The 23,875-nt window shown below is 43.4% G+C and overlaps 2 protein-coding genes across 4 annotated transcripts; both read left to right on the forward strand.

Moving 5' to 3' along the window:
• Positions 1-119: 119 nt before the first annotated feature.
• On the forward strand, positions 120-8,263 carry arih2 (ariadne homolog 2 (Drosophila)). 2 transcript variants are annotated; one of them, XM_027007621.2, is made up of 15 exons: positions 120-240; positions 1,595-2,048; positions 2,639-2,706; positions 2,853-2,925; positions 3,176-3,317; positions 3,550-3,671; positions 3,766-3,875; positions 4,393-4,510; positions 4,731-4,781; positions 5,227-5,248; positions 5,374-5,525; positions 6,117-6,260; positions 6,507-6,575; positions 6,721-6,834; positions 7,696-8,263. In XM_027007621.2, exons 2-15 carry the CDS (start codon positions 1,800-1,802, stop codon positions 7,765-7,767), a joined length of 1,506 nt encoding a protein of 501 aa, XP_026863422.2. In that variant the 5' UTR covers positions 120-240; positions 1,595-1,799; the 3' UTR covers positions 7,768-8,263. The 2 variants fall into 2 exon arrangements, with proteins under 2 accessions (XP_026863422.2, XP_026863423.2); XM_027007622.2 differs by having other exon boundaries at positions 120-236.
• Positions 8,264-12,515: 4,252 nt separating this feature from the next.
• Positions 12,516-20,499, forward strand: impdh2 (IMP (inosine 5'-monophosphate) dehydrogenase 2). 2 transcript variants are annotated; one of them, XM_027007636.2, is made up of 15 exons: positions 12,516-13,008; positions 13,791-13,839; positions 14,121-14,222; positions 14,441-14,515; positions 14,867-15,073; positions 15,197-15,284; positions 15,778-15,977; positions 16,150-16,240; positions 16,630-16,725; positions 17,504-17,575; positions 18,957-19,100; positions 19,242-19,386; positions 19,535-19,678; positions 19,825-19,908; positions 20,123-20,499. In XM_027007636.2, the coding sequence occupies exons 1-15, from the start codon at positions 12,911-12,913 to the stop codon at positions 20,142-20,144; spliced, it is 1,617 nt and encodes a 538-aa protein (XP_026863437.2). In that variant the 5' UTR covers positions 12,516-12,910; the 3' UTR covers positions 20,145-20,499. The 2 variants fall into 2 exon arrangements, with proteins under 2 accessions (XP_026863437.2, XP_026863438.2); XM_027007637.2 differs by lacking the exon at positions 17,504-17,575 and having other exon boundaries at positions 12,519-13,008.
• The last annotated feature ends 3,376 nt before the right edge of the window (positions 20,500-23,875 follow it).

Below are 23,875 nucleotides of genomic sequence, written 5' to 3' on the forward strand. Positions count from 1 at the left end.
ACAGTTAATCCTCCAACTTATGACCGCAGTTGTGCAGAAAATATCACATTCACTCTCCGACACGGAGCGCTCGGTCGCGGGACCCGGAAGTGACGCAGCGCACGGACACCCCCCCCCCCCCCCCCTTGTGTTTCCTATCTTCCTCTGTACAACGACTTGGTTAGCCGAACGGGATCGTTTCTACACCTGGCTGTCTTTCCCCAAGCAAAGGTCGAGGGGTTACCCGACACATCTTGGTAGGTAAGTAAAGTCGGCATCTTTAGGGAGACGGTGGACTTTAAGTCGTCTGATCCGTGACTTTATCGCCAGTACCGAAATGGCCTTGTTTACATGCGAATCCCCGGACTGAAGTGCGAGGCGGCGGCTGTCTCCGTCTCCGGGGGTTTATTTTTTCACACCACGAACATTGAACTCACAAATGGGGGAAAACAACTGCACAAAAAAAGTAATTTGTGATTGCTTTTTTTTGGATGATGATGATTTGTCACAATTCTACCGAGTCGATATGAATTTTCTATATTTACGCTTGTGCTTTTGGTGGGGTCTGGAGACCTGCGCATCGACGAGCTGAGCTAGCTGTAAGCTAGTCAGCTGAACATGTTCGATCAGCCAGACACCAACCCCGACCGTGTAGCTGGGTTAGTAGAAACACACCGAACCAGCGAGTTGGTACCATGAGTCTGCAATCTTAGTCCCTCCCCCGCCCAGCCGGATTTGAAGTGTAATCTCTAACCGAGCTATTTGCGATATTATCTGTGTCACACTGTGCCGTTATCTATTAATAGTAATAAGCGGAATGCGGACCACGACAGACACCGGCGTCTGTGTGAGCTTGTTGGCGATCTATCTGCGGGGGAAAAACCGGTTGAGCTAGTGTTGGCGCAAGGGCTCCGAAATGCCATGTATGTATATTGAGTCTGATTCAGCAGGATTCCGTGAGTAGAGATACGGCATGCATGGTATCAGCTAGACCGCGAAGCTTTGTTCTGACGTAAACTAACATAAATTGATCTTTCTGATGATCCCTTTGCCGCAAAACATCGAGTAATCCGTTAAAACCCAGCAATAAGATGTTATGCCTGCACGCTATCCAGCAAGTGTTTGTATGGGTTTGTTAAGCAGAGAGACGCTCGGTGATTGTTCTAACAAGTACCGTTACAAAGAAACAATAACCTACTGCCTTCAAAAGAGTGCATATAAACCTAGTGTGAAGTATGCAAGACATTTATTTTTGTAGATAAGACACTGGCTCCTTGACCAGCAGCTGTGGATTACTGATGTCAATGACCCCACACAGAGATATAAACACCCAGAGCTGGACGTTCCACGTATCAGCCAAAACGAGGACCTTGATTAAGAAAGTAGTGATACTGTGCAAATTGTGTACATAGAGGGCATAACTTTAGATGAGCGGGCATAATTAGAATTGATACCCACATTACTAAGGCACCCATTCTTCATTCAAGTTGAAATTTTGCTAACTTTAGTCATGTGTTGTAGCTGTCTGACAAAGGCAACAAATGAACCCACATTTGAACAATAATGCTAACTTTCTCATTTTTGCTCCCTCTTGCTTTTCTTGCCTCTTTCATAGCTTTTCTTCTCTCTCAGCTCATCCCTCTGTCTGGTTCCTCATGAGTGACGGGGAGTGTGACTTCTTCTGCTTCTTCCGCTGCTGCTAAGCACTGCAAAGGCCCCTGGGAGACGCGGTCCGGTGTGGGGCGCACAGTGGCAGCGCTAGAGGCCGCTTATCAGTGGAGAGCAGCGGTGAGTGTGCAAGACGCTAGGCCCTGAAGGCTATGTCTGTGGACATGAGTAGCCAAGCTTCCGACAGTAACGAGGACGATTTTGGAGAAGAGGAGGACGAAGGGGCAGAGGAAGATGATCAGGGAGACATTCCCGACTATTACATAGGAGTGGAGAGCGACGTGGAACAACAGGAAGCCGACGCCTTTGACCCGGAAGAATACCAGTTCACATGTCTGACCTATAGAGAAAGCCAGAGAGTGCTGACGGAGGAGGTCAACCATGTAGCCAGCACCCTGAAGGTCTGTGGGTTTACACGTGTGTATGTGTGTTTGTGTGTGAGAGATGGGAATTTCCGTGAGAAAGGTGTGTGCCATCGTAGCCTGCCACATGAGCTTGGGGTCACTCTGACAGTGGGTTGGAATGTCATGGCTGTGCTGGCATCTGCTGCGCAACAGGGCTGTGCCCAGACCCAGGGGAGGGTCTGTGTGTTTAAACCTGTCAGTGGCACCATGCAGGGGGACAGGGGATGCTGCCCAGGCCTAAAGCTCGCGTGCCGGGAACGCGCTCCCATTCATCCCACCCTACACTCACCTCCCCTTTTTCACTCTGTCAGAAACAAATGGCGCCTCCAAGTGCTATTTAGGGTACTATTCTGTTATGATTACTTTAATTTCTTTTCTTTTATTAGATTTTTATTAGAAGGCTTAAAATAACTATAAACATATATAAGACCTTGTTTAGAGTCATTAATATGATTTCTCTCATAAACTGGTCCGGTTCACTACCAAGTATGAGCAGTGAAGTAATACTGTGATCTTTCACACTCTCTCTCTCTCTCTCTCTCTCTCACACACATTCTTGCTCTTGCTCACTGTCTTGGTTTCTCCAGGTATTACCAGCTGTAGCCAAACTGATCCTTGTACATTTTCACTGGCAAGTGTCACAAATACTGGACAGGTAAGATATATGTTTACACCTGCAAACACAATGATTAAAAGCTTGTTAAGTTTATAGACACACTGACACACAATGAATAAGCATTAGGCAGAGCTGTCTTCATTTTCATAGTGAATGTGTGTGTCTGTGTGCGTGCGTGCGTGCAGGTATAAGTCCAACTCTTCTCAGTTGCTTTGCGAGTCCCAGGTTCAGCCTCTAAGTACCTGCCGATCACTCACTGTGAGTCCCCCCCCATGTGGCTTTCTTACCTCTCACTGAGTTTACTTTCATGCTTTACAAACTGCATGATTGTTTCTGTAGGAGACAGCTGGTGCTTTTTAAGAGGCTAAAAATGTTGTTTTGTTTTTGTTTTGTTTTTCCCCCCCACATTTTTTTGCTGGTTAATACTATGCTGTCTATGTAAGTGTGAACTGGGGTGTGTGTGTGTGTGTGTGTGTGTGTGTGTGCGCGTGTGTGTGTGTGTGTGCAGGGCGGGGCGCCGTTGCAGTGTGGTGTATGTCTGCAGTTTGTCCGGAGGGACGCATTGCTGTCCCTACCATGTCAGCACTCCTTCTGCAAGTCCTGCTGGGAGCAGCACTGTACTGTGCTTGTCAAAGATGGTATAGGAGTGGGTGAGTGAACACATGCTTGATGGAGTTAATAGACATGTCCATTTGATAGAGAACCTGTGTGTGAATTTGTGTGGGAGAGTCACAGAAATTCTTGCACTATTCTTTCTATGTTTGTGTGTCCTGTCATTATTTTGGAGTTCATAGGTTACATGATATACTTTTAAAGAACCATTTAAAATCTTTTAAGGCACTAGCTCCTAACCATTAAAATGGTGTGTGTCCATGTGTGTAGGAATCTCCTGTATGGCGCAGGATTGTTCTCTCCAGACACCAGAGGACTTTGTTCTGCCCCTGCTGCCCAGTGAAGACCTGAAGGACAAATACAGACGCTACCTCTTCAGGGACTACGTGGAGGTAGTACGCGCGCGCTTGTGTGTTTTTAGAGATACCATGGGGATCTGATCATAATGTGCTTTCTGTGATTGTATTTCTCTCTGTGTGTGTGTAGAGTCATTTTCAGATGCAGTTGTGTCCTGGTGCAGATTGTCCCATAGTCATAAAGGTGCAGGAGCCAAGGGCACGCAGAGTTCAGTGCAGCCGTTGTGGTGAAGTATTCTGGTACCGACACTTGCACTCCCCTGCACGCATACACACACACACACTCTAATCCCACATGGTCAACATGCAAACAGCTGCTTCAAACCAAAAGCATCCCACATGTACAGATATTTTAGCTCTTCCCAGGCTACACACCATACGTTGTGTGTGTGTGTGTGTGTGTGTGTGTGTAAAACTGTTGTATCTGAGTACGGTCATTTGCTTAGCTGGCATGGAAAAACACTGCCTTACTGGGCAGAGGTTTGAATCCATATTTGGTGGTGCTAATATACATTATGGTGGCGATAACAAAGACAATGTGTTTTTTTTATATACATGTAAAGCACCATTGAGCCTTTAATTTTATTTTCAGTGGATAGTATTTTAAATGACCTTTCTTTGTATATCTGTTTACAATATCACTCATGCTACATACACACTTAATTTTATAATCATTTACATATACATGTGGATGATTTTAAACCATTTTAGGCTGTTTATTAGTATAAATGAGCGCACGCGCCCTCTCTCTCTCTAGTTTTAAATGCAGACAGATGTATCACGCCCCCACAGACTGCGCTACCATCCGCAAATGGCTCACTAAATGTGCGGATGATTCAGAGACGGCCAACTACATCAGTGCACACACTAAAGACGTGAGTATGAACACGCCTTTGTGCATGCACACCATACTCTCTCTCACACACACACAGACACACACACACACACACACCCTCTGTGGGCACATGGGCGCACACATTCTGTTGATGTGACAGCAACACCGTTTGTAGACCCTGAAGTTGAAATTAACTTGCTAATATTCGTTCTCTCTCTGTCTTGCAACCCCCCCACCCCAACCCCTCTAATGACCTGCAGTGTCCCAAGTGCAATATCTGCATTGAGAAGAACGGAGGCTGTAATCACATGGTGAGTGGTGTGCACTGCAGGTGAATTCAAGCTTGCGTGGTTCATAGTGGTGCGTAGTGCGCTTCACAGCTGTCCCAAGTTCTGCTCACCCAGTCACCAGATGTGTGTGCATGTGCATTTCTGTTGGATCATAGAGATGATGGTATTGGAGGAATAGATCGCAGCGTAAACCCTAGAGGCCCCAAGCTCTAGATTTTTATGTACTTGCACTGTTTTAATTCTGCTTATATGTTGCTGTATGTGGGAGATTAGGGAAGATGGGCACAGCATGGCGCTGGCTTTATTTCACTGGACCAAAATGGCACCAGGAGTTTTGAAAAGACCAAAGTAGCGGCTCCAAGTGCAATATAGCTTGTCTGCTAGCTTTTTAAAAAGAATCTAATGAATTTAATGGAGTTTATGATCTAAAGCTGTTTGTCTCTTTCGTTTGTCTCTCTATGTGCAGCAATGCTCCAAGTGTAAACACGGTAAGACTTCAGTGATGTGCATGCAGGATTACTTAAAGTACAACAGTTCCTGATATACATGGCCAGTGTTATAGCTTTGAAGTGCATGTGTGTTTGTCTGTGTGTGTGTCTCTGTGTGTGTGTAGATTTCTGCTGGATGTGTTTGGGAGATTGGAAGACTCACGGTAGCGAGTACTATGAGTGCAGTCGCTACAAAGAGAATCCAGATATCGTCAACCAGAGCCAACAGGCTCAGGCTAGAGAGGCCCTGAAAAAATACCTCTTCTACTTTGAGAGGGTAAGACATGCATACACACAGATTTAAGAGAGGTCCTTAAAATGTTTTCTATACTTCAAAAGAATGGCAGACACACACTGTTGATCTGCAAAAAAAACCTTTTTCTCTTGGAGAGCCTGGTCTGGGAATTTAGTACATTCCCAGACATTCTCAGGCATGCCCAGAAAGGAAGATGAAACCCACCCATTTAAGAGAGGAAACTCACTGTTTCTTAGGCTTACATAACCCTTCAGAGAGGGATACGCTGATGGATCTGTCTACCTCTCTGCCACACACTGGCCTACATGCAGTCACATGTCCCTAGATACACACACACACACACACACACACACACACACAAAACACTATAGCACAGCTTTGCAGATAGCTGTATGTCTCGTGTGGGGGTGGACCTGTGATGGCTTCAGAGAGGGCCAGGACATCTGTGGTCCACACACGTCCATACAGAATCACGACTGTTATCTGGTGTTGATTGATTACAGTCAATCAGGTTGGCTGACTCTGCGAGAAATCACTGAATATAGAGTAACTCTGTGTGTGTGTGTGTGTGTGTGTGTGTGTGTGTGTGTGTGTAAACATGCACACACTCAGTGGGAGAACCACAACAAGAGTTTGCAGCTGGAGGCTCAGACATACCAGCGCATCCAGGAGAAGATCCAGGAGAGGGTCATGAATAACCTGGGCACCTGGATTGACTGGCAGTACATGCAGAATGCTGCCAAGCTACTGGCCAAGGTACACACACACACAATATCTCTGTAAAATGTACAGCACATATGTAGACACATGTAGACCCACACATGGTTATGTATGCATATTAACACCAAGAAAATAGGGTGAACTGTACCAAAGTGAAAAATAATCAGTACGTTTTATTTACACATAATGGCCTTGCTGCATTCATGTTTGTGTCCACATGCACATTTAGTTCCATTTATGTATGTGAGCTCAATATAAGTGTTTGCGCTTCTATCTCCTTAGTGTCGCTACACACTGCAGTACACATACCCCTATGCCTACTACATGGAGTCTGGACCCCGCAAAAAACTGGTGAGTACACTTCTGTTGTCGGTACTCTTCTGGACCCCATTTCCCAAAAACATCATAGCATTAAGATCCTCAAATGAAGGACTGTTCCGCATGATGCTGATGACATTTGTTTTTTCGGTAAACACCCCTCCCCCTTCCTACGCAGTTTGAGTATCAGCAGGCTCAGCTAGAAGCTGAGATCGAGAACTTGTCGTGGAAGGTGGAGAGGGCAGACAGCTACGAGAGAGGAGAGGGAGAGCTCAACGCCACCGATCGAGGGGTGAGAGGCGCAGCCTGCCATGGATGTAGTACAGTGGGGGGGAGACCACGCTCACTCTGGGGAGACCACAATAGGAGGAGACCACGCTCACTCTGGGGAGACCACAATAGGAGGAGACCACGCTCACTCTGGGGAGACCACAATAGGAGGAGACCACGCTCACTCTGGAGAGACCACAATAGGGGGAGACCACGCTCACTCTGGGGAGACCACAATAGGGGGAGACCACGCTCACTCTGGGGAGACCACAATAGGGGGAGACCACGCTCACTTTGGGGAGACCACAATAGGGGGAGACCACGCTCACTCTGGGGAGACCACAATAGGGGGAGACCATGCTCACTGTGCTTCTCATGTTGCTTACAGAGGTATTGGTTGCTCTGTCATGCGGCTTCCTTCCCATGTTGTGTATGTGTGCGCGCACACACACACTGGTTGGGGTGAAAGATTGGGTACACTTTAATCCTTAGTAATGAGCTTTTTATTTCTTTATTTTAATCTGGGATCCACTGAAAACGTTAGTAAAACACTCCATTAATTGTAGGAGAATTTACAGTATCTTGAACAAGCACTAACTGGCATTAATTGTGGTAGTGTTTAGCCTGTGTACAGAGCATCTTGCTCTCGGTTGTGTACTCCAAATAGTGTTTGGAGAGCCAGGTGCTTTGTGTGAGTAATCAGTTGACAGTACATAAGGATGTCGCCTACGACATCCATGTGCACCGCTGAGTCACAAACCAAGTTACAGATTCTGGTGTGATGTTTCATGTCTCTTACTTCTGCTTTTTAGCTGTCATAATCATATCTGCTTTCATGTCCTATGTAGTTGGTTAACATTCTTACATGATCTCTCCCATTCAGGATTTGGAGAACCAGATGCACATTGCTGAGCAACGGAGGCGCACATTGCTAAAGGACTTCCACGACACCTGAACGTCTGAGCTAACAGAAGCAGTTTATCTTCTCCTTGTCTTCTCTCATCCCTCCATACCTCTGCCCCCTCTCTCCATTGCCTCGCTCCAAAGATCCTTAGTCCTCTCCCTTTTTTTGATTTCTGCTTAGTGAAATTTTTCATACATAATTCTTAAATCGCTCGCTCTCTCTCTCTCTCTCTCTCTCTCTGCCAAACATACTGCCACCTGCTATTATGTGTTCTCTTGTTTTTTGCCCATCTCTTCCCATTGCTCACTTTCAGTCACCTTCTCTCCCACCTGCAGGGGTTCAGAATATCGCGATTGTACCATAGCACATTCTCGCACCCATGTTTCAGCTCACCATGTGCATTTGCGCGCACGCACACACCCACACAGTTAAAACACTCCTCTGAAACAGTCGTGCGCTCTTCCTCCTGATCCTCTCTCTTTCTACCCCTGTAATCACGCTGTTTTTCTTTCAATCTGTCTTTCTTCCTACCATTGATTTTTTTTTTTTTTTTTTTTTTTTTCTGGAAATGGCTGTTGATAGTTAGATCATTTTAAAAAGGAAAAAAAGATTTAAAATGCTGTAATTTTCGACGGTTGTACATTAATACAGAAATAGAATTACTGAGAAGGTTTTTAAACCAGATGCAGTGTCTTGGGGTGTGTTTGTTCTTTCGACACGCATTCACAAAACAATGCCATTTTACTAAGTTGTGATTTATTTTTTAGTTGGTTTTCAGAGGAAAAAATATTCTCAATTTAACAAATTAACAAGCACAAATTGTATAATGCTTTTATGATTTTTCATCTTCATGTGAAACTTGGTACACATCAGCATGCATGTAAACAGCAGGACCTACAACAGGGATAGTATATCTCCAAAATGGCGGATGCCATCGGCCAATCAGCTTTCAATATTCATTTTGCAGGCATAGCTTTGGTCAATCCACATGAAACTTGAATGTTGTGGTCATGTATGCGTTCTTTAAGACATAGTCAAGTTTCAAGGGATTTGGCCACGGGGGGGCTGCTATACTAGAAAATCCAGTGTCTCTCCTACATAGTTTCACTTGGCAACACAAACTTGGACTCAAATTAATCTTTGCAGGAGTCCAAACAACTTTGTAATTGCAAGTGGTGTCCAAAAATGTTTAGTTTTTTCACATTCGTTAATAATATAAAATTTGCTCTTTTCAAACTAGTCCTAGGATTTTCATTCAATCACATCAAATCAGGTCTTGAAATAATCCTTAGAGTCTGAAACTAATAATTATTTAGTTTCAATTATCAAAAAAAAATTTACTTTTTGACTGTGGCTGCAACATATTGATCAAATGGGTACCATTGGGGCCATATCAATGAAATGCTTTCATAGTTTGTCTGTGATGTGACCAGAATGGGGAAAAAATGTTTATTTTATATATATAAATTTTGTTTGTTTGTTTGTTTTTTCCCCACACTACCATTCTGAGGAAAATTGCAAAGTGTGAGGCAAATCCATTGCCAGGAGGCTCTACAGTGCTGAATTACCCATTTAGCTAATAATCGTAAGCCCTGTGTGTTCATACCTAAATGGGCAGAAGCCAGGAACAGCATGTCACATCAACACATTTACAGACATACGTGTAACATCTAATGTTGTTTCAGCCACGTATGACATCTGGAGGCTCTATAGTGCACAATTACCTACTTTGCATATAATTGTGCACCTTCTATTTAAATCCCTAAATGAGCAAATGTCAGGAAATGTAGTTCACATCAACACAGAAATTTACAGACATACGTATATTGATCTTGCCTGAAAGGTTTGAGAAACTTCTGACATATACAGGGCACAATTACCTACTTTGCCTTTAATTACAGTGTAACGGTGAGCGGTTAGGAGGCGGACATGCGTGGAGAAGAACAAGATTTATTATCAGCAAATTAAGAATCATAATCATTAGAACAGTCCAGGGTCATGGACCCAATACGTAGATCACGACAATATATTAATTAAAAGGAATTAAAACGATGACAAAGAAGGGAAGCAGGTTACAAAAATGAAAACAAGTTACACAAGCCAAGGAGAAGACTTACAAAGGTCTGCACAGACAAATATAAGCAGCAAACACTACAGTGACATGGATTCACAATAACCAGCCCTGAGACTGCATAAACACAGGGATTAAAACCAAGGGCAAATGAGTACTAAACAAGACACAGGTAAAACACATGAGAGGTGGTGAAAACGGAACAGGAATGGAACCACAAAACAAAGACATGAGACAGGGTAACCAAGACAATATGATGCTAGGGAGTGGTCACTCATGACACACAGGCCTTGTTTTTAAATACCTAAATGGACAGAAGTGAGTAAATGTATGTCACATAAACACAATTCTACAGACACACATGTAATTATGGACTGATGCGGCCTGCAGAGATTGAACCAGTTATGACATCGAGAGCCTCTACAGTGCACAATTACCTATTTTGCACTTATTCACAGGCCTTATGTTTAAAAACTTAAAGAAAAGTAGTTCACATCCACACTGAAATTTACAGACATACATGTAATGACAACAATGTTGTGCATTGATGTCAAATTCAGAGGATTATGGTCTGAACATGCCAGTTTGTACATTTGAAACATTCACAAGGCTTGCACTATTAGTAGTCATAGTATCATACAATCAGTGCAGAGTTTAGCGCAGCACAGTACTGTTCTTAGCTTTTTATCAGCACCAAAAACTCACCAACATACGCAGTGACATACACATAAACCCCTACTTCTAGGGTTCCCACTCACACTTGCACACACCCACCCACACTTCAGTGCTTACCTAAACACAGTCTGTCTGTCTGTCTGTCTCTCTATCTCTCTCTCTCACTCACACACACAAAATCAAACTGAGATTTGGCTTTTAAGTGAGAGAAAGCTTATGTATATGTAAAGACTGTTATAAGTTTTTATATATATATATATATATATATATATATATATATATATATATATATATATATATATATATATAAACTTATAACAGTCTTTACATATACATATGCTTTCTCTCACTTAATTCACTCACAAAGAAACTTCACACAATACTTCACAACTTTAGTTTGAAGTGTTATTGATGTGTCAATATTATTCAAAATAACAGTTACAGGAATGCAATATCTTAACAGTAATTGGGCAGTGGTATCTCAGGTTAAGCTTGTTGACTTGTAATCAGAATGTTGCTGGTTCAAGCACCACCTCTGGCAAGTTGCCCCTGAGCAAGGTCCTTAGACCCCAATTGCTCAAGTTGTATTCAGTCATAAATTGCTTTGGATAAAATTGTCAGGTAAAGAAGAAAGCCGTTTTGTGGCAAATTGACAGGCTGATGGATATTCAAACATCTATCCAACTGTATGCAAGGTGACCACTCAGTACAATAGCTATGTCACTCTTATTAACTCTTCAGAGGCTAAATGATAAGATGAATTATGTACAAATTAGATATTTTTTTACAAAAGGAGTACAAATTTAAACTGCATGGCTCAACCTACAAGAGACTTCAGATACTTGTTCACAAAAACTTCCTAATGCCCTCCAGTATGTCTAGTTTGTATGAATATATATGATAGAGTGTAACAGGTAATTATGTTTCATGAAATACTATATAGAACAGCACAGTAAACAGGTACTTGCAGTCATATTATCATATATTCAATCCAGGCTATTACAGCAGCACATTACAGCTCTTATGTTTTTAATACTATCACCAAAAACTAAACTCAGAAATTCATCACCATTTCACATTAGACCCAACATGCCAATTTGTGCATTGTAAACACCTTGACTTGTTTTGGTTGCAAAGAGAGTTGCACAAAACATTCACAGATGTCATGTAACCAGACACATGCATATAGCCTTTCACTCAGTCCGATCACAACTAACCAGCTGTAACTGTTACAGAAAGTTAATTCCATACATGAACACTAGTTCTAAGGCATCCACTTTGCAGAGGGTGCAACAAACAATAAAGCAGCACTGAACAGTTCAGTTTTAGACCATCATCAAAAGCTCAGTCAGCAGCTTTTTACATTATATGTAAACTGCTATTTTATACATTTTAAAACCTTTAATGACTGAATGGAGGGCAGGGGAAATCTCTAATCTATACGTGCATGTCTGTGTCTATAAATTTTTATTAACTTAGCAAGCCCCTCAATCAAATTTTCAGTTCATCAGAAAACTTTATTTAATTGACATCTAACTTCAACCAGCTTTCTTATGGCATCTTCAGGAAATAGAGGACAAAGTCAGAATGGCATGTGTTTATGTCGGGTAGGTTCTGTGTTGCCGTTGCTTCATGTCAGACTTGTGAGGCCGTGCTAGGACCCGGAATTGTATATTTATTACTTAGAATGACTAGAACAGTTACGGCATTTCTTTCTGAAAGCTCGCTCTCAATTACGCGTGAGAAAACGTAGAGGCTCTTTTTTCACCTTACACACAATATGCATTTGACGGCAACTCACACGGACCATTTTAGGTCGGTTCACAGTGGCCAAATATAGTCAGTGTTGTGTGTTGGAGATAAATTTAAACATGTGCCACTGAATTGGACACATGTACGCGAAAGATAAGGAGCGCTCACAAGCGATAGACGACTACGCCCCCATAACGCGGAACTGCCTATTAACTTCAACACGATCAAACATTCCCACGAAAATATCACTAATGATCATTTGACGCAAAACTTTAAGATGTGACAAAATATGACGAACGAGCGAAAGTAAACGCATTTTGATGTAGTTACGAAATGCTGAGGCGGGGTCTCAGCCGGAAGTTGCGCAGTGCAGGACTTTATTTCTATCTGCGGAGGGGATGGTTGTATTTCAGAAAGACACGTGTTGGCACTACGGACCTGAGGCCGCCCCTCAAGCCGGGGGACTGGAGGAAAACTAGCGAAATCATTAACAAATAAGCGCGACAAAGCCATAGCAGACCTTGCAGAAAAGTGAGGTCAGCTGCGCTTTTGATACAATTACGCACAAATTCAGCTGTGATTAATCTGTTGGAGCGCAGCCGGGGGTAAGATACAGTTTACCCGGAGTGCCTCGCTAGGTTCGTGGCTAGCTTGTCTCCCACAGAAAGGTTCAAGCTTTCCCCTCGATTCTGCAGCATGGCGGACTACTTGATTAGCGGACAGACGGGCTATGTGCCCGAAGATGGACTTACAGGGCAACAACTCTTCAACTGCGGCGATGGCCTCACATACAAGTAGGTCATCCAACCAAGCCAGCCATGCTAGAGATCTATAGTCTATATAGGTCAACTTTTTGTGTAAGACTGCGGCGAGCGCACCGAATCCGTCCATGACTCAGAGCCACGGCGTTTATGTCCTAGGACGGAGTTAGTTGGTGATCACAGTCCTCTTAGAAAGGAGTGATTGGCATTGGTTACTGGCAAGGCACCTACAGTCTGCCAGTCTGCCATGTCCTACAATTTCGCTTTCAAATAACATTGTGTGCGTTAAAGCGGACTAGCTACGAAGTTATCTTGCATATTGGTAGTCCATACGTTTTCTCTTGTAAGCGTTATTGGACGCTTGGTGCATAATCGCTTTAATAACGTTGTTTAGCTTTTCCAGTAATTCCTTTACACCTTTTGCAAGAGTGTGTAATGTTTTCTTTTGTCGGTCGTGCTGTTTATTCAGGCTAGATGAATTTGTTTTAACTGCAATCTTCAAAACCTGGCCCGCGTCAGGTGCAACTCGGACTCTGTACAGTTTTAGGTTACACACACACAAGCGCTGGCCAGGGTTTTTCCGGTTAGATCCTTAGGATTTCATCATTCGTTCCACCTTATTGTATAAATATAGTGTCGTCTAGCGTGGGCACGCTATGGAACACAGGGACACAACCCAAAAATAAACAAGCAGAGAGGATATTAAGTGAGTGCTCTGTCAAGTTTGTTAATTTGTGCAACGTAATTACTATGATGGATGGACAGTGTTAAATGTCTTCTGTTACATCTCCTTCTGCTTGTTTCTTTTTCTTCAGTGATTTCCTGATTCTTCCAGGCTACATTGACTTCACATCTGACCAAGTGGTATGTACTTTTATCTGAGCACCAGAGCGATATACTCCCCATATACGCTATTCTAGCAAATTATGCCTTGCAGATCACCTGGCTGGAACACACATTTTGTTTTAGGATTTTTGTCCCATCCTGTAAACATAAGTGGCACTAGTTCATTTGCAGCAGCCCCCCCCCCACCCCACCCCCCCCCCCCCCCCCCACACACACACACAGACCTGAATGAATATGTTTGTGGAGTTACTTGATTGGGCTTCACAGTTTTTATTAAATACAAGTGGTCCACCCTGTAGGACTTGACGTCTGCCCTGACCAAGCAGATTACCCTGAAGACACCACTCATTTCTTCGCCAATGGACACAGTCTCTGAGTCAGGGATGGCCATCGCAATGGCAGTAAGCAAAGCACAGATGGGATTTAAACACGATTGCTCGCATGCATAGGTTCATTATTCACTTATTTTTAAAGAGGTCACACAATGTTGGAAGTTCTCCTTTTATTTATCTGTCATACATCAATATGGTAGGCATGACACTGGTTCTGTCATTTAACTTATGCATTCAAAGCGTGGATAGCTTTTGTGCTAAAGTGCCTGTGATGTGGTCTTCGGCAGCTGACTGGTGGCATTGGGTTCATCCACCATAACTGCACACCAGAGTTCCAGGCCAATGAAGTGAGAAAAGTCAAGGTAAATCTTTGTCCTCTCCCGACCTGCTCTCTCGGGTCCTCTGTTGTGCCGCTGAGCTTTTTTTTTTTTTTTTTCTTCCTTGTCATCTTTTCTGTCTTTGAACCTCCTGTCTGCCTGCCTCCTCTGTCTGTCTGCTTCTTCTGTCTGACTGTCTGCCTTCTCTCCCTCACTCGCTGTCCATCTGGCTGTCTGTCTTTCTTACTGGCCACGTATCTGCCTTCCTGTCTGTTAATGCCAAGCTCAGATTTGCAGTTCTCTCAAATGGCTTATAGATTCCCAACTGTAGTTTCCTGCCTAATGTAGTTTCCTGCCCCATGTCTTCTCCCTGATCCAAATCGTCCCCTCCCCCAGAGGTATGAGCAGGGTTTTATTACGGACCCTGTGGTGATGAGCCCCAATGAGCGTGTGCGGGACGTGTTCCAGGCAAAGGCCCGCCACGGCTTCTGCGGCATTCCCATCACAGACAACGGGCAAATGGGCGGCCGCCTCGTTGGCATCATCTCATCCCGAGATATCGACTTCCTGAAAGGGGAGGAACATGATTTGCCACTCAGTGAGGTAGGAGGAGCATGTTGCTAAAGCAGAGAAGCGATGTAACTAGCAGTATATGCGTGTAAGGTGAGTAAATGTGAACCGAAATTCCTCATCACTCCCGTTATGTTGTCTGTTGACTTGTCTCAGGTGATGACAAAGAGGGAGGATCTTGTTGTAGCTCCTGCTGGAGTGACATTAAAGGAGGCAAATGAGATTCTTCAGAGAAGTAAAAAAGGTTACATTTTTTTTTACATAATACACACCATCAGTAATTTAGTGTGTGTGAGAGATATATATTATACATACACACATGTATACATATACATACACATGTGTTTTTTATAGATATAGATAGATAGATAGATATATAATAAAGGTGTGTGTATATATAGATAGTTATGTTATATATATATATATATATATAGATAGAGATAGATATAGAGATAGATATAGAGATAGATATAGAGATAGATATAGAGATAGATATAGAGATAGATATAGAGATAGATATAGAGATAGATATAGAGATAGATATAGAGATATATATATATATATATATATATATATATATATATATATATATAGAGAGAGAGAGAGATATATAGATGTTATAGATATATAGATATGTATATAGAGGTGTGTGTGTGTAAGTAAATATATATAAAAATTCCAGAGCCCCACGCAGTCAAGCCTTGCTTTCTATATTTCTGATGTTTTGTCTTCCCCAGGTAAGCTGCCCATAGTGAATGAGGAGGGCTGTTTGGTGGCCATTATCGCACGCACAGACCTCAAGAAGAACCGTGACTTCCCATTGGCCTCCAAAGACTCGCGGAAGCAGCTGCTGTGCGGGGCGGCTATTGGGACACACGCCGACGACAGATACAGACTCGACCTGCTCGTGCAGGCCGGCGTGGATGTCGTCATCCTTGTGAGTGAGCAAGCAAGCGCGTGTGTGGTGGGAGAAATTTTTATTTTTATTTTTGTATTTATTTTTTTTTTAATTTGTTTTTATTGTATTCCTCTCTCCCCTATTTTGCATTATGTATTTTATGTGTGTTCTTTCATTCTTTAAGTGTGTTCTGTTCTTTTGACCCTGACAGGACTCTTCACAGGGAAACTCTGTCTTCCAGGTCAACATGATCAAGTACATTAAAGAGAAACACCCCAGCCTACAGGTCGTAGGGGGCAATGGTGCGTGCATACAGTGTAGCCTTCCACCAGGAGGACCTTGTCTAAAAGTGTAGCGGATATTTTAATGGTGCTTTTAGCAAGCAAAAGTATAAGGCCGGCATGTTTGTTACACCCTTTCTATGGCGTTCTATGGGGCTGTTTTTTGTTTGTGTTTTTTTTTTTTTTTTCCCAAATAAACATCGCAAGCTGCAATGATGGGCCACTAGGGGGCAGAAATAAGCCATATTTAGTACAAGAGGTTCTATACAAAAATATAGTTATTTCAATATTGAGAAAAGGTCCACACTAATTGTTGCTTTAACAAGGCCTAAACAGTTTTTTACCTGAATAAACTTAGAAAGGGCGTGAGGTATGCTGATTGTGAAGCTCACCTCTATTCTGGATTTCAGTTGTAACGGCAGCCCAGGCGAAGAATTTGATCGATGCAGGCGCTGACGCTCTCAGAGTGGGCATGGGCAGTGGCTCCATCTGCATCACACAGGAAGGTGAGTCCACCAATCACACGGCTCCCCACCGTCTCTTCGTCCGCTCCCAAGCCCTGCTTCCACAGCCCGCCTTCGGTTCCTGTTATCCTGTCCAGCCTAAAATCTGTCTCTGTGGAAAGTGTAATCACGTCAGTCCCGGTTAAAAATAGTTTTGTCCATGTCGGGTTATTCAGTCTGAATTGTCTGCTTGCGCAGCCACTGCATTTAACATTTGAATGGAAATCTGGAATATGCACTGCATCTTCTAGAAAACTGTGTGTGGTTGCGCCATATGGTTGGAAATATGGATGTGGTGAATGGGCTCACTACGTCTGTGCACCCCCGCTGCCAGCGCCTTCTCATGGAGCGTTCGGCTCCCAACACGCTGCTTGGGTTCATTCGCTTGTGTCTCTGAAGCTGAACGAGTCTCGGCATGACTGGCTCGGTCCTACCGAGAGTGCGGGAAACCATAGCCGGCCCTGAAAACGCCCTCGCTGTGGACTTATTGCTTTTCTATCTCTCTTCTCTTTGTGTCCCACCTTTTTTTCCCCTCGCTCCACTTCTCATCTGTTCGTTCGTTCTTTTCTCTTCACCCTTTTTACGTTCGCGTGTTTTCCTAATACATGCTTTCCTTCCTGTTGCTTTCTCTCCTTTCTTCTGTGCTCCGTTAAGCCTTCATCCACCCTGCTTCACTCATCGCTTCCTCGTCGTCCTGCTTATACCTGCTCTCACCTCTTCTTCTCTCATCTTTCTTTTCTCTTTCATCTCTCCCCCCCCTTTTCTTTTCATTTCTTTCTAGCTCCACTTTGTATTCCTCCTGATATAAAGCTCCACAGCCCCAAAAGCCCAACCACTGTAACAGGATACTCCAGTAAGTCCCTTCCCAGACCCCCACACAGGGCTCCTATTGGTGCAGTGCTACACCCTGCCCGCCTACTTTTCACAGCCTGCTGCACTGATTGGCTAATGACTCTGCATCAGTTGTAGTAGTAGTTTCTGGTGTTTTTGGGTTTTTGGGGTTTTGGATGGTTGTACTTGTCTGACTAACCTGTCAGCCATGGTGTTGGGCAACCTCTCTGGCTCTGCCTACATTTTCCACAAAACCCTCACAAATGTAAGTGGCCAAACCTTGGGGAGCTTTTGAAGTGCACTTGTAAATGCTCTTCACACTTTTCCCTGCAAAAGCACCTTTTGAGTCTGGACAAAACTATAATTTAGCCAAGGTGAGGGTTGTCCAACAACAACAAATCACCACAAGCATTTATTGAACCAGAGCAGAGTGCTACCAGTGCACATGAAACGCACAACCTCTGCAGTGGGTAGACACTATAACTCATCTCAGACCTTTCACTTCCCTTTCTGTAGTTGTTGGGAGCATTTTTGTTTTTCTTCCTCCCAGTCTCAAACCTGGGTCTTCCAGGCAGTAAACATGCACTCTGACCAGAAGACCAAAGGGCCAGCCCTCTCCTTCAGGGGGTGATTGTTTCCATCACACCACCCCCTCCTTCAGGGGGCGATGCTCTCTTCACACTCCCTGTTCCTTCAGGGCGCTTACAAATGCACTCCACACTTCCATGTGTCCCTCAGCGTTTGATACCATCCCCACGGATGGTACCGTGAGGCCATCGGGAGTGTGCCCAGGGGATAAAGGGACCACTCTGCTGTGCCGGGATGGTGTGAATCCCAGTTGGGAACCCCTGGTGTGACCCTGGAAGAAATGTTAATGGGTGGGGGACACATGGAAGGCAGGGTTGTGCTCCCCAAAGGAGGGGCCGTGACGGAGACCATCACCCCCTGAAGGAGAGGGTGATGTGACCCATGTTCGAGACTGGGCGTGACTGCTGTCCTCAGCCTTCCCTACAGCCTTGCATTCTCTCATGGGCCGAAATGTCCTCATATCACTCCTCTCTTCTGCTAGTGTGTTAGCCATTTACTGCAAATTCTAGTGACTTTTGGCTTGTGTAATTTTAATATTTTTTGAATTAGAATACAAGTTATGCATCTCCTTTTGAATTTGTTTTTTTAGAGAGTTCCCCCTTCCTTAACTCCATAGCAGTTCAGCCAAAAGCACTCCAAACGGTGTAAACTGCTGACTAGTGCTTGATTAACACACACTGCTCCTAAGTGCATGCTGGAAGGGGAGCTGCTCCTGTGTGCACGCATGAGATTAGCGATCATATACTGGCATATCTGTGGATATGAGAGGTTGACGGTCAAGACTTGCTAAATTTCTCTCCCTTTCTCCATTTCAGTGCTAGCATGTGGTAGACCACAGGCTACAGCCGTGTATAAAGTGTCTGAATATGCGAGGCGTTTTGGCGTGCCTGTCATCGCTGATGGAGGCATCCAGAACGTGGGCCACATTGCCAAGGCCCTAGCACTCGGGGCGTCCACGGGTGAGGCGAACAGGAAGGAGAGAAATCGGAGAAATGTGTTTTTTTTTGTTTTGTTTTCTTTGTTTTTTTTAAAACTAAACATCATAGCCCTTCCCCCCCCCCAGATTTCTGAAATGTTTTCTCTCACCAACTCTCTCTCAGTGATGATGGGCTCCTTGTTAGCTGCCACCAGTGAAGCTCCAGGGGAGTATTTCTTTTCAGACGGCATCAGGCTGAAGAAGTACAGAGGAATGGGGTCACTAGATGCTATGGACAAGAACTTGGGCTCTCAGACTAGATACTTCAGGTATCGTATATGCACGCACACTTTCAGGAATTATGTACACATGCATGCGACCAGTTATAGAACGCACATTTTCTTTCTCAGGGCTCAGTCCTTCAGGTAAATTTGTGCAAAAATTATATTAATTTCTCTCTGTCTCTTTGTCTCTCAGTGAGTGTGATAAGATTAAAGTAGCTCAGGGAGTATCGGGGGCGGTTCAGGACAAAGGCTCCGTCCATAAATTTGTTCCATACCTCCATGCTGGAATCCAGCACTCCTGTCAGGATATAGGAGCCAAGAGCCTCACCCAGCTCAGGTACACACACACATGTCCGGCACTCCACCTGCCTCCCACCACAAGCATGAATGTTCACGCAGAAGCAGGAACAAAGAACACATACGTGCACATTATTTATATTATTTATCCCCCCCCCCCCACCCCCCCCCCCCCCCCCTTCACAGGGCCATGATGTATTCTGGGGATTTGAAATTTGAGAAAAGAACCGTATCTGCTCAGATGGAGGGAGGAGTACACAGTCTGCATAGGTACAGAACCTTTAAAAGACACAGGGAACGGCACAATGTATGGTTGTCATGGTAACAGTCTGGGCACCTTTAATACTGACAGAAATGGTGACACCTAGTGGTTCAGTTCTTAAACAACTTTTGGGCAAAAAATGTTTCCGGGGGTCCTGAGTCTCCAGCTCACCATCAGCGGGCACAGTCCTCAACGTTAACGTTATGGTCGTCTTCCTTTCAGCTACGAGAAGCGCCTTTTCTAAAGACGAAAACTCCCGGGAACTCCCAAACGACACTGTGTACTTGTGCATACATCCAAGATCACGTACGTCATCCCACCATGCAGATGGTCCCCGACCTGAAGGATGTACGCAGATCCACAGACATGCTTATGCAGACCCATGTAGTGGTGCTGCTGTTTCATAACCTTCACTTCTCTTTTCTGGTCTTCCAAGGCTTTCTGTTAATATGGAGAGAAACTGCCTCTGTACATGATGCGTGTATTTGTGTGTCTGCATGTTGGAAAGCTTGTTTAAGGACATTTTTGTTTGAAACAAATTGTAGGAAATGTTATCAATGTTCAAAAATATTCGGTAAAATACATTTTTTGCACTTAAACCTTTTGTCGTTGCCTTCTTATGAACGAGCTGTCCTGTGAATACACGCGTACGATCACACACACTGAGAATACAGAGTGCAAGGGAGATTTGTGATCGTTTCAGAAGAGGAAGCGATGGTGTGGTGGTTTTTCCCTCTGCTCTCTGGTTGCGAACTGGACCAATTAGATTTCTCCTAAGATTCAATAAATGTGCTTTTAAACTTAAGATTTAGTTGGAGAATCCATGTTGAGAATGACTTTAGAATGAAAATGAATGCTGGAATTAGTTGGCACTGGAGTGGAAATGTGAAGAAAATAAATTAAGAAAGAATGTTTGTTCATTCCGAAGCATTTGAAACATTTGTACATGTAGGTTAGTACTGTAAGTGTGCCCATGTAACTGTGTGTGTGTGTGTGTGTGTGTGTGTGTTCGGCAAAGCCGTCCTGTCCAGACACACCACAAGCTCACCAGAAGTGGCTATGTAGCTTTCTCTTATTTACCATATGTGTCTCAAGGGAATCCAGGCTGCACCTCCAAAATCACCGGACTTTCCAGGCATGGGTCACATACGCGTGTACACGCCTGCACCGTCACACCTGGACAGGTTGTGTCATGGACACCAGGTGTCCTTTAGTATATGAAATAGAATATTTTAACTGATTTGGAACACAAGTCTGCCTATTAATCACACCACACCACCTTCTATGGGCAGGTGAGGAAGAGCAACATGGATGAATAGGAATAACATCCCTTCTACTTCTTTTCTGGATAAAATAAGAAGTTTGAGAAAGTAATATAAAATTATAAAAGATTTCAATATTATTGCTGTACAATCACACATTGCTTATGTAAATACTTCAAGGTCTTCACCACAGGGTCGATTTTGGAGGTTTTCAGGAAGGCGTGTGTTGAGACCAGAGGCCAGGGAGCAGAGGAGAGACGTGGGCGGGACTGTGGGCAGCCCAGTATAGAAGTGAAAGTGAAAACACTTCTCAGATTTCTGAAGAGGAAGTGAGTACTTATAAATGCTCACACACACATTCAGATACAAACGCAGACACGGGAGCCCAGACAAGAGGCAGACGAGCCACGGGCCAGACGGGTAATGTCCGCGTTCTTCCACTCCAACTAACTCTGTTTTCTGTTTACATCACGCACTCACTTCTTTCTTTTTTTTTTTTTTTTGCTTAACTGCTCTTTCTTTTCATTCATTTACTTTTTAAGCTGTGTTTTTTAAGCATCTGCTTGTTTTTTGCCAGTAAGACTAGCCTATTTCTCTTTCACTTCTCCTCGCCCACACACATCTCTACGATTTGCTTGAGCTTCTGCTTTTATTCCCTCCATAGGAGTACAGGCAAAGTCACCTGACTCGAGTAAGAAAGCCTCATCCCAAATACTTGCCTGTGGAGAGTCTTTTATCCCTACTCTTTGTCTCTGCTTCTCTCTGTCTCACGCTCTTTGATGTATCCGGGCTCTTGACCTGAAAGTGTGCAGAGTGTGTAGAAACAGACTCTGTAGTGATGTATTAGGAGGGAAGCGACTACTTTCCTAACACTTCCCTTGTCCTATCACATTATATAACACTTCTTTTACTCTTTCTTACATCTCTCATGTAATCTGTCTGCCTTCACCTTAAATACCCCCTTCACTGTCTCCGTGTTCTTCTGATAGCGAAACTGGTTTTTCAAGCCACCTGACTAACTACAGATGAGACGAGATAAACAAACATGTTTTTTTTTCTTTCATGAAAACACAGACGCCACCGATGATAAAACAGTCTGAGGAATGTGCGAGCACTGTCTCCAACAGTTTCCTTGTGTGTTAGCCTTATAGCGTCATAATTCCATGTCTATGTGATGCTTATGAGAAAATACTCACACAATTGGACCATGCTTTCTGAAACGTTAGATGCTCAGTAGTGAAACACTCAAGAATACTGCAGAGGCAGCATCTCCCTCGACCCTACGTGCGCCTAAGTGTTGTACAGCAGAAGCCGTGGTGCACATCAGCGCTGGTGGCTGGGTGAGTAACGGAACCCATAAAGCAGCTGCTGCTTTGACTGACAGCTGACTATGGATTCCGTTTCTTTCCTTTCTCGCAACATGCAGGACTCACTGACTTCTCATTGCTTCATTACCACAGCCACAAGCCTGGACTCATGGAAAACCTGTGCATTTGAGCGTAGGCGAAGAGAAAAACAAATAGCCAACAGCTTTGGGTGTTGTACCACACGTAATGTTTACAACAAAAGTGTTTTGTAATAAATAAAAATATTAAAGCATAGAGGCATATAAAGTATAGAACAATTCAGGCGCAGCAGATGTAGGTGTAGTGGGCCAAAAGGTGAGCTTAAAGTCTTTCTTTTTATTTATTTATTTATTTATTTATTACTGTGATTACATTATATTATTATAGCTATGGCAAGCCATGTCAAAAAAAACAGTACCAGTGCTATGTAAATCAGTTAACAGTTTGAGATTATTACACATGTGCAAAGTGTAAATGTTACGTCCTGTACTTTCATTTGGTAAGATTTGGTGAGATTTACAATGGGTATGTATGGTGTTAATTTTACACTTGCAATGTGGGCAGACTGTCTTGATGTTGCTGTAGAATGACACGTTTTCTCCCGGATTGCCAGAAAAACTTTTCGCCACCGGGAATTTCGTGTCAGCCAAAAGTGACATCAAAATCTACTAGTCAAAAGTCACCAGTTTCCTACTTACAACAGCTACTCTCATGGCCTCTTTCACCACATCTCTGCGCAAAAACCACAAAAGGTTTGTTTGCATGCTCTCTGTACCTCTGTTGGCCAATAAATAATGAAGATAAACTGGAGATAAACTTGTCCACTTTGTCTTTTATCAAAGCACTCGTTGTCTCTCTTATACTGCAAAACAACATACCGTCCTGGAATCATTTCTTATACTTAGTAGGAATATTACTATTCTAATAGTTAAAAAAGGGGGTAGGATTCTTTCACTAATTAGATTTTTAAAATGGACAAAAGAGAATGTCAATTTTAAAATAAAAAAAAGTTTAATTTAAAATATGTTAGGATGTAGGATATATTGGGATATATTATAATAGCCCACAAACAAATAATACCAAGACACACTACTCCTCATTTTACCGTTCAAATGTTTAGGACACACTGACAGGAACATGGACTAACTAATCTGCCTTTAGTCTAAACTCTAATCAAAGTTTAGTCTAAACTCACTAATCTGCATTTAGTTACATCTATCCAGAGGAGAAGGACAAACATTCTCCTTTCACTATTCACACACAAAACAACAACAAAAAAGTGTAAAGAAACATTTTGCTTCGCCAAATTTCGAATTCAGGAAGGACTACGCACTGCTTTCTCTTTCTATTCCTTGACTGTCACCGTT

Source organism: Electrophorus electricus, chromosome 23 (genome assembly GCF_013358815.1).
Source record: "Electrophorus electricus isolate fEleEle1 chromosome 23, fEleEle1.pri, whole genome shotgun sequence".
NCBI lineage: Eukaryota > Metazoa > Chordata > Actinopteri > Gymnotiformes > Gymnotidae > Electrophorus > Electrophorus electricus.